General features: G+C 50.3%; 1 protein-coding gene across 1 annotated transcript; it reads right to left on the minus strand.

Moving 5' to 3' along the window:
- Window positions 1-9262: 9262 nt before the first annotated feature.
- On the minus strand, window positions 9263-11202 carry LOC135776546 (uncharacterized). Its single transcript, XM_065287332.2, has 2 exons — window positions 10932-11202; window positions 9263-10751 (listed from the first exon to the last, which is right to left on the minus strand). Exon 2 carries the CDS (start codon window positions 10199-10201, stop codon window positions 9263-9265), a length of 939 nt encoding a protein of 312 aa, XP_065143404.1. The 5' UTR covers window positions 10202-10751; window positions 10932-11202.
- Between the last annotated feature and the right edge of the window lie 229 nt (window positions 11203-11431).

Genomic DNA, 11431 nt, shown 5'->3' on the forward strand with positions numbered 1-11431 from the left:
GATTCAGCTGAACAGAAAGGGAGGTCATTAAAATTACAACATACTATTGGCATTTAGTTTTTGTTTGTTTGTATTGTAGTGCAAATTTGTAATTTCAGTTTAAGTTTTTTCTTCTTTAAACTACAGTTATTCTTTGTATTTTAGGATACATTTACACAACCACATTTTTACAATGCAAAAGATTTTCCTTTAAGTTTTTGAAAAATTTTGCGTACATACCAAAATATTGTCACAACAACCCCATTCACACAGATCAGCAGAAACCTATATGTGTGCCAGGACAGTAGTTTGCAATGTTACCTTGTAAACAAAAACTACGAGCATGCACACATGTGTCGTGTCTGAAACTGAAACTCGCCCTATCTTCTATATAGTTAACAACTCCATTGTAGATTTGATGTACACTCGCCAAAATTTTGTATTGGTAATTCTTGACATTTATTTTACACTTTTTAAAAATAAACCATTTAAATATTTGTATTAAATATAATAAATAATTGTAAATAAACATGACCAGAAGTTGTTTTTGTTTTATTTTATTGTCTGCTAATACGGTGTGTATTTTTTAACGCTATCTCATGGCAATTTTGTTTTTTAAATAATCATACGTTTTTGCACGATTTACTTCGTATAAATTCATATGAATTAGCCAACTTGTAAAATATGTACAATCAGGCTGGTATTTTCCTCCTCAATAGTGTGACCTAATAAAATTCCTTACATTTTTATTTCTAACAGGTTTCCCAAACACACTTTATTCTGCCATTGGTCTGGAAACATCTAATCCCATCTAATAAAAGTAGTTTGTTTTTGTTCAGCTTTAACAATAATATTTTTACCTGCTAAGGGGCCTCATATATAAAGTGTGCGTACGCACAAATTTGATCGTAAAGTGTGCGTACGCAAAATCCATGGCAAAGTCCACATTTAAACATTTTTGACGGTTAAGGTTCCTAAAATGTTGTTGGTTGGGCTGTCCAGTGTCCACACTCTTAAAAATAAAGGTGCTATAAAAGGTTATTTACAGCGATGCTATAAAAGAGCTTTTGATTTTTGGATCTCAAAAGAATATATTTTTCTTACCTTTTTATTGTCTGTAACATTTTCCACTATAAGGAACACTTTGTGAAACAGAAAGGTTTTTCGGATGTAAAAGGTTCTTTATGGAATTGTACAGCCAAAAATGATTTTATTTCATGTATGGTTCCATAAAGAACCTGTAACACATGCATAACATTCATAATGGTGCTTTTAGGAAATGTTGACTAAAATGTTCTTTGGTAAATGAAATATGGCACTTCTATGGCATCACCCTTTATAGAACCTTGATTTTCAAACATGTAGTCCCTTCATTTAAATTTTTCAAACATCATCTTCATCCTGCGGCTACTGCCACATGCCTGCTCTCCCCATGACAGCACATTGATTTAGTTTGCTCAAGTATGATAAAAAGAAGCATCCTGAAGGTTGAATCTTTCATGCATGTATTTTTTATACAACTACCCCAAAGGCGCTTCATTGCAACACAGTCATTCAAATAGGCGGATACCAAGTTCCTGTTTAATCGTGTCTACAATGCAACCTACACATCTCCAGAGATGTATGGGATAGGTTTAGAGAACCCATGCAGAAAAATGTCAGCCCCCCGCCTGTCTCAACCAATTTTTGTCCCTGAACTTGCCTCAGAACTCTTATTTACAGGGTAATGGTGGGTTGGCGGTATAAGGAAGGAACAGCTACAGTCAGTACCCTGGTGAAATGAAATAGCAAAGTGTAATAACCTCCCGGTGTGCCATTCACCCAAATGGAGCTTGATGCAGGTTGTGTGATCCACAGGGAGGTTTTCAGTGAGCTGTAATGGTGGGGCAGATTAATAGCATCCTGAAGGAGCAATAAAAACATGCTGACTGAACATCTTGACATCTTCATCTGGCATTGACATTCAAATGCGCTGCTTCCAAGCCGGTATCGTTTAAGAACAATCGTGAAGATGCATGATTAAATGGTTCACTTAAATGTGAAAATTCTCCCATCATTTACTCACGCTCATCCATTCCCAGGTGTATACGACTCCCTTTCTTTAGCTGAACACATGAAGAGATATTTAAAATGATATGCTGGCTCTTTCTAATGCCATGGTATGGTGTCCGGTTTGTTGTAACTCCAAAAAGCCAAGTTCTGACCAACCTAATCTTATGGGAAATCATAAGTATTTTACATGGTGCGTAAGTCGTATGAATCCATACAAAGTAAATCTTAAAAAAATGTAAGATTATAAAATATAAACAATTATGATACCCAAGCTCAATATCACGAGACGAAAGCAAATCATACAAAATTTTAAAATTGATTATACAAATTCCTAAAAATTAGCAAACTTGTAAAGTACATACAGATTGTTGTCTGCCAGGAGTTGTCTGCTGTCTGGGGGTGGTTTTGGTTTAGACATAAACATGACTTTATGTTTATGTCACCACCAGGGGCTGGCTATTTTAACTAAAGCCACGCCCCTTTGCAACTCCCACCTCGAGGAGGTCCCCAAAGCCAACCCAATAACCAGACAAACACGGGAACAGGTAAGTAAAATTTAAAACAAGCTTTATTTAGTTTAAATATTTAAAAGAACTGGGAATTTGGGGAAAGGGGAAATTAAAACTAATAGGTCTCTTCTTCTCCCTCCAGGGAGACTGCAGCCACGGGCAGACAGGCCAAGGGCAACAGGGGTGCCAACCACCATAAGCCGGGGGAGAAAGGGAAACGTCAGGCTCCGGCCTGGACCCTGCTAACCGTGGCGCCCTCCTTCTTCCGTCCTGGAGGCAGAATAATTTTTGGTGTGACTGGTAAGGAGGATCTCCACTGCCGGTGTACCCTTCCTCGGGTCGGCAGGGGGTCCTCGCCCCACGTGCCTTTACGTTCCCTGTCGTACGTCCGCCCACGTTCTCCTTGTGCCCCACAAATAGTCACTGTGACACAAAAGCACTGTTAGCTTGCACTTGAGGTGTTTCTCACCGGCTCTGCTGCTTGCAGCTCTCTGGGTAGGTATCACGTTACACAGTCTGTTCTCCAATTGTTTCTCCTTGCTCTCCACAGGCGGCCACTAGGACACAAATGACACTGTTACTTGGACTTCGGGTATTGCTCACCGGTTCTGCTGCTTACAGCTTTCTAGGTAGGTATCACGTTCACAGTTTGCTCTTCAATGATTCACTCTCGTTCTGCTCTCTCTCCACAGGTGGCCGCTAGAACACAAAGACACTGTTACTGAGACTTCGAGTAATTCTCACCGGCTCTGCTGTTTACAGCTTTCTGGGTAGGTATCACGTTCACAGTTTGCTCTTCAATGATTCACTCTCGTTCTGCTCTCTCTCCACAGGTGGCCGCTAGAACACAAAGACACTGTTGCTGAGACTTCGAGTAATTCTCACCGGCTCTGCTGTTTACAGCTTTCTGGGTAGGTATCACGTTCACAGTTTGCTCTTCAATGATTCACTCTCGTTCTGCTCTCTCTCCACAGGTGGCCGCTAGGACACAAAGACACTGTTACTGAGACTTCGAGTATTTCTCACCGGCTCTGCTGTTTACAGCTTTCTGGGTAGGTATCACGTTCACAGTTTGCTCTTCAACGATTCACTCTCGTTCTGCTCTCTCTCCACAGGTGGCCGCTAGGACACAAAGACACTGTTACTGAGACTTCGAGTATTTCTCACCGGCTCTGCTGTTTACAGCTTTCTGGGTAGGTATCACATTCACAGTTTGCTCTTCAATGATTCACTCTCGTTCTGCTCTCTCTCCACAGGTGGCCGCTAGAACACAAAGACACTGTTGCTGAGACTTCGAGTAATTCTCACCGGCTCTGCTGTTTACAGCTTTCTGGGCAGGTATTACGTTCACAGTTTGCTCTTCAATGACTCACTCTCGTTCTGCTCTCTCTCCACAGGTGGCCGCTAGAACACAAAGACACTGTTACTGCGACTTCGAGTAATTCTCACCGGCTCCGCTGTTTACAGCTTTCTGGGTAGGTATGGTTCTCCTCCGTAGGTCAACAGAGGGGCGAAGGTCACACACCACCTCACCGGGTCGAGCGCTGCCCTATCTCCAAGGCCCATAGGCCGATCGATTCCTAGACGGGGGCGCCCTCTTCGTAGAGACCACGGGGCGGCGGACCCTTTCGCCTCTGACTCTGCGACAAAACAGACACAGGTAAGTTCACACCACGAATGTTTCCAATGGTCTACTCACGGTCACGGACAGCTCTTAGTCTGCGTCCCTTCGTACTCCGAACAGCACACTACGTATAGTAACAGTGATTTCTGTAGTCGTTGGCCTCTCCGTCCTCTGCCCAGTGGAAGAAAATGGATGATGCGGGGCTTCGTCTACAAGACACACAGCAACCCACAGCAATACACAGCACCACTCCAAACGTGAAAAAGATTTATTACACAGTCTCACTCACCACACTATAAGTGCACCACAACAAAGGAAGCGCCCGGTGTCCTCCACTGCGCTTGGGCTACGATAAGGCGATGGGAAATACGACCACAATAAGTCTCGTTGCGGCGGCTGTTTGAAGTTGGACTTCTCACGGCTCGCCCACCACACTCTTATAGGGGTAGGGCCGCCCTCCTTCTCCTGGAGGTTTCCAATAGTTACACAAGTTAACTTTTGCCAGTTACTCCACACAAAAAGGGTATACTCACGGCGAAGAGCCTTTGTTTACGTTGTACCAGAAGGTCAATTTTCTTCCTGCTTTACTCCTTCCGTATTGGTTAGAACAAGTTCCTTTTTACCCATAGGATTTTCCTGTTTACTCCAGCAGATCCACAATCAAGACTGCAACGAGAGAGAGAGAGAACCACAGACAGCCACCACGTCCAAAAATGAGCACAGCTCCGTTTCCCAGCACACACTAAGCACCCTTAACTGTGTTCTAACTGTGCTTTATATACTCCTCTCTGTACTATAATCATCCAATTACCCGGCGATCTCTTCAACTAGGCACAGCTGTGCCCAATCGGCTGATTACAGCCTCCGTGAATCTGCCGGATGTCCGGTGTTTCCGCTTTCCGGTCTGGACGGAAACATCCGGGCGGAACCAAAACTTCCTCAACTTTTGGTTCCGCCCTGAAAGATCGTCACCCCGTGACATCCTCCCCCGCCAATGCATTCCAGTCCCTGGAATGCCTTTGAGTAGTCCACTCACCGTAACGGGAAGGGGGTCGGCCTCGATTCTCCCGTTGGGAGCGCCTCACAGGGGAGTCAGGTTCGGCAGGCTCGGGCACAACCTCAGGTTGTCTTTGGGCGGCCGGGGGTTCGGCTGGCTCTGGTACTGGCTCTGGCTGTCCCTGGGCGGCCGGGGGTTCAACTGGCTCAGGTGCTAGCTCTGGCTCTCCTGGGGTGGCCGGGGGTGGTGCTACCACGGGTAGGCCTGGTACCACAGCCCATCCTTCCATCCAGGGGGCCGTCGGTGCCGGTTCCGCCACTACCTCCTTCGCGACCTCGGGATAATTTGGGCAAGGGCGAATCATGTTTCGGTGCACCACACGTTCAGGGCCGGCCTTTCCTTCCGGCCGGATGGTATACACCGGCTGTCCCGGCCTCTGTTGCCTGCAGACTACGTACGGGGTGGTCTCCCAACAGTCACTCAGCTTTCCTTTGCCTTGCCGCCGATTGTCTCGTACCAAGACTCTCTCTCCTGGTAACAAGGGGGCGTCCCGGGCCGTCCGGTCGTACAGCCGCTTGTTCTTTTCCCCTGTAGCCCGTATCTTCTGGGATACCTGTTCGTAAGCAAAGTGCAGCCGTTGGTGGTGGCGCCCCACCCATTCCGTCACGCTCCCTTCCTCTTGGCCAGCGGCCACTCCCAAGACCAGGTCCGTGGGCATCCGCACATGTCTGCCGAACATCAGATAAGTGGGGGCATACCCCGTCGTACTATGAACGCTGTTATTATAAGCTTGCAAAAGGTTCGGTAGAGCACTCACCCAATCGCTCTGCTTCCGTTGGTCCAGGGTCCCTAGGAGCCCCAACAGGGTCTGATTAAACCTCTCACAACAGCCATTTCCTTGAGGGTGATACGACGTCGTATGGGTCTTCGTGCATCCATACAGCTGGCATAATTCTCGGATCACCTTTGATTCGAAATTTGCCCCTTGGTCTGAGTGCAGGAACTCTGGACATCCGAACGTTTGGAAGACGTGCCGCCATAGAGCCGTTGCGGTGGTGTTTGCCGTCTGATCAAGGGTGGGAACTGCCCATGCGTATTTTGTAAACAGGTCGGTGATTACTAAGATGTTCGGATAGCGGTCCTGTGGCCGGCCCAGTGTCAGGAAATCCATCGCCATGATGTGGAGGGGGGCTTTGGCATGTATGGGCACCATCGGCGCTCGAGCCTCTCGTCGAGATTTAAACAACATACACCTGGGGCAAGCTTGGACCAAGCTGCGTACTGATGCTTCCAGCCCCGGCCAGTAGAAAAACCTGCGCAGCAGCGATACTGTCCGTTCCTGTCCCTGGTGCCCCAGCTGATCATGGTAGGCGGACACCAAGGCTGCTGCTTGATCGGCGGGCACCACGATCTGGCGCACCTCTTCGTCCAGCTTCGGGTCACTAACCTTCCGGCAAAGCACCCCTTCTTGTAGTTCCAGCTTGTCCCACTGTCCCAGCAGTCTTTTTCCCGTCTCTGTTTGGGTCAGCCTCTCAGATGATGTTGGCCGTCGGCCCTGCTCCACCCACATCTTTACCTGACACACATCCTGATCCTGGGCCTGCCTCGCTTTCCACCGACAGGGGTCCCAGCCCCAATTCTCCGGTACCGCCTCCTGCTGGCCTCCTGGGGCCTCCACGGCCCCTATCAGATAGCCCTCCCTCTGGCTTTCTTCTTCCTTGCCTCCCCGGCAACCGGGGTTGTCCGCCTCTGGCAATCGGGACAGGGCGTCCGCGTTCGTGTGTTCTCGCCCAGGCCGATACTGCAGTTGATACTCGAAATTGGCAAGTTGTGCCACCCAGCGCTGCTCCACAGCTCCCAACTTCGCTGTCTGTAAATGTACCAAAGGATTATTGTCTGTAATCACCGTTACCTTAGCACCCCAGAGGTAGTCCTTAAACTTCTCGCTCAGGGCCCACTTCAGGGCCAGCAGTTCCAGTTTAAATGAGCTGTAGTTTGCATCGTTCTTCTCAGCTGGGTGAAGGCTTCGGCTTGCGTAGGCAATCACCCGTTCTGTTCCCGCTTGTCGTTGGGCCAAGACCGCCCCCAACCCCAGGTTGCTAGCGTCTGTATACAAGATAAATGGTTGAGTAAAGTCTGCATAGGCTAAGATAGGAGCCTGTAACAATTCCTGTTTCAATCTCTGAAATGCCCCCTCACAGGACTCATCCCAGTCAATCGGGCGTGATCCCCGTCCCCGGTTCCGCCCTGTACCGACCAGCAGCTGGTTAAGTGGCTTAGCGATCTTGGAAAAATCTTTGATGAACCGTCTGTAGTATCCCACAAACCCCAGAAATGAACGTACTTGCCTCACAGTCTTGGGCGCACTCCAATCTCTTACTGCAGAGACTTTCCCAGGGTCTACAGCCACCCCAGCAGCGCTGACCACGTGACCCAGGAACTGTACCTCTCGCCTCAACAGATGGCATTTATCGGGTTGCAACTTCAGCCCATATTTCTCCATTGCCTGGAAAACCTCTTCGAGGTGCCGGAGGTGGGAGTCGAAATCTGGGGAGTACACAATTACATCATCTAGATATACCAAGACTGACTCCATTAACTGACCTCCCAAACAGCGCTGCATCAGGCGTTGGAACGTGGCTGGGGCGTTGCAGAGCCCGAAGGGCATCCGTTCCCACTCGAATAGTCCAAACGGGGTCGTGAAAGCGGTCTTCTCCCTATCGGCCTCGGCCACTGGCACCTGCCAATACCCACTGGCCAGATCCAGAGTGGAGTACCATGCAGACCGCGTGAGACCCGCAAGGGAGTCTTCGATCCGGGGTAGGGGAAAAGCGTCTTTCTTAGTCACCAGGTTGAGCTTACGATAGTCCACACAAAACCTCCAAGCTCCCGACTTCTTCTGCACCAGTACGATGGGGGCTGCCCATGGGCTACTGCTTTCCCGGACGATGCCCCGCCCCAGCATGCCCTGCAATAGTGAGCGTACCTCTGTATACAAAGTGGGTGGGATCGGCCGGTACCTCTCCCTGCTGGGTCCTGCATCTCCAGTCGGAATATGATGTTCTACCACCTTAGTGCATCCGTAATCCTCCTCGTGTCTTGCAAACACGTGTTGCCATTTCTGAAGGAGGGCTTGGAGTCTTTGTGTCTGCGCCTGTTCCAGCTTTTCCCCTTGCAGGGACTCACCTGCCAGGTGTCTCGGCACGTCCCTCTCCCTGTTGTTCGAGGGGGCTTCCATCTGCGTCAGGGCCACCTCGATGACAGTGGGGCACACCTGACGGAAACTAACATCTCTCTCTTCCCTCACCTGATGGGGTGCAACCCCCGTGAGTCGGGCCAGCCGCTGGTGTCGGTGTAAGTGTACTGGGTAGGGGTGGTCATTTCGAACCTTTACAGGGACCCTCCCCCGGTGGACCGCCGCTAGGCCTCGTGCTACTTCCACTTGGGGGCAATCAGCGTGGGGTTCAACCAATACCCACTCTTCGGGGCCAACTCCTCGGGGGGCCACTCTCACCCACACCATGGCCTCACTCCTAGGGGGGATAGATAAAGCATAGCGACACATCACTCTTCCTACCTCTTCCCGGCCTCTACGGACCTGGGTCATCTGGACCCGACGACAGTCGGCGACCACTCGCTCCCATAGGGGCCTCTCAACAGGGGAGATCCTAGGGCCGGGCCTGGCCCGAAATAACTCCTCCCAACACTCGGAGAGCACGTTCATCCCTAGTAGGGCTCGATGGACTCCCAAACACCTGTCTTCCACGATGATCACCCCTTTTTGGGGAACTAACACCCCGTGCACTTCTAAGTCCGTCAGCCGATAGCCAATGTAAGGAATCTCTAAGCCGTTGGCGCCCCGCAACGTCAGCCAGGGGGCCTCTCCTCCTTGGGTTCTCTGCTTCCCGAATACTTCCTGCGAGAGACTTTCGGCAAACAATGTCACTTGAGAGCCTGTATCTACCAGGCACTGTACTGTCTTGCCACATACCTTCACCTCCGCCATTGGGCTATGCCCCACCATCTGGCCTCTTGAATTATCACGTCTTTCCGGGTCTCCTCGAGGGGTCCCGGCCACACGACCCACTGTGGCCGGTCGTCCTAAAAACCCCCTTCCGATGCCCTGCGAGGCCCACACTGACGGCTATAATGCCCTGGTTCTCCACAACGATTGCAGATTGGCCGCCCTTGGTCATCCCACTCAAAGCGGGGCCGGTTAAAACGGTTTGGGCGCCCCGGTGGCTCTCGGCCCCTCTCAGAGTAGACTCGCTCTCGGGGTGCCGGCCTCGGTTCCTCTTGCGCCCTACCTTGACGAAGTTCTCCCAGAAGAGTCTTAGATAGTTCCGACATCTGCTCTCGGACATCTTTCAACAATTCTACTCTGAGGGCTTGCTTCCAATCTGCGTGTTCAGGTGGTGCTGCGGTGTTCCCACTTACGGCTGCACATACAGGGGTTTCACTTACTTCGACCTCATCACCTTCCAAGGCCAGCGCCTCCTTCTTTAGGTCCTCAAAGGTAAGCCCGGAGTCCCGTCGAAACTGGACCCTCAGACTTTGTCTCACGGGGCCCTCTTTCATCCCCAGGAGGAACTGGTCGCGTAACAAGGTTTCTCCGTCTCCTAGCCCATGGTCCCGTCGGGCCTGCAGGCGAGTGAACTGCTCTCGCAGCCTGAGGGCAAAAGCTCTAATAGGTTGTCTGGGGCCTTGCTTACAATTAAAAAATTGTGAACGGAGGACAGCTACGGGGGTATGGTCGCCATATTGTTCAGTAAGGAACTGGAACACAGTCTGGGCGGTGGCTCGGATTGCTTCGGGGGCGGCTTGTACCTCTCGCCGTGCTTCTCCCTCTAGGGAGTTCAACACAAACTGGAGCCGCTGAGCGGCGCTAAGGCCCTGCAAGTCGGCCAAGTACTCTAATTGGGCCTTCCATTCGGTCAGTCGTACCTCCGACTCTGCTCCTCCATATTTCTGGATCCATGGGCTTCCCATGATAATAGATGTGGCACGGGGTGGGGCTGCAGGCCCCGCGTTGTCAGTCATTGGGTGACCTTGGTTACTCAACTCGAGGTGGGGCCCTGCCGACTACGCCAAAATCCGTCACCACCAGGGGCTGGCTATTTTAACTAAAGCCACGCCCCTTTGCAACTCCCACCTCGAGGAGGTCCCCAAAGCCAACCCAATGACCAGACAAACACGGGAACAGGTAAGTAAAATTTAAAACAAGCTTTATTTAGTTTAAATATTTAAAAGAACTGGGAATTTGGGGAAAGGGGAAATTAAAACTAATAGGTCTCTTCTTCTCCCTCCAGGGAGACTGCAGCCACGGGCAGACAGGCCAAGGGCAACAGGGGTGCCAACCACCATAAGCCGGGGGAGAAAGGGAAACGTCAGGCTCCGGCCTGGACCCTGCTAACCGTGGCGCCCTCCTTCTTCCGTCCTGGAGGCAGAATAATTTTTGGTGTGACTGGTAAGGAGGATCTCCACTGTCGGTGTACCCTTCCTCGGGTCGGCAGGGGGTCCTCGCCCCACGTGCCTTTACGTTCCCTGTCGTACGTCCGCCCACGTTCTCCTTGTGCCCCACAAATAGTCACTGTGACACAAAAGCACTGTTAGCTTGCACTTGAGGTGTTTCTCACCGGCTCTGCTGCTTGCAGCTCTCTGGGTAGGTATCACGTTACACAGTCTGTTCTCCAATTGTTTCTCCTTGCTCTCCACAGGCGGCCACTAGGACACAAATGACACTGTTACTTGGACTTCGGGTATTGCTCACCGGTTCTGCTGCTTACAGCTTTCTAGGTAGGTATCACGTTCACAGTTTGCTCTTCAATGATTCACTCTCGTTCTGCTCTCTCTCCACAGGTGGCCGCTAGAACACAAAGACACTGTTACTGAGACTTCGAGTAATTCTCACCGGCTCTGCTGTTTACAGCTTTCTGGGTAGGTATCACGTTCACAGTTTGCTCTTCAATGATTCACTCTCGTTCTGCTCTCTCTCCACAGGTGGCCGCTAGAACACAAAGACACTGTTGCTGAGACTTCGAGTAATTCTCACCGGCTCTGCTGTTTACAGCTTTCTGGGTAGGTATCACGTTCACAGTTTGCTCTTCAATGATTCACTCTCGTTCTGCTCTCTCTCCACAGGTGGCCGCTAGGACACAAAGACACTGTTACTGAGACTTCGAGTATTTCTCACCGGCTCTGCTGTTTACAGCTTTCTGGGTAGGTATCACGTTCACAGTTTGCTCTTCAACGATTCACTCTCGTTCTGCT

Source organism: Paramisgurnus dabryanus, chromosome 18, assembly GCF_030506205.2.
Source record: "Paramisgurnus dabryanus chromosome 18, PD_genome_1.1, whole genome shotgun sequence".
NCBI classification, from domain to species: Eukaryota; Metazoa; Chordata; class Actinopteri; order Cypriniformes; family Cobitidae; genus Paramisgurnus; species Paramisgurnus dabryanus.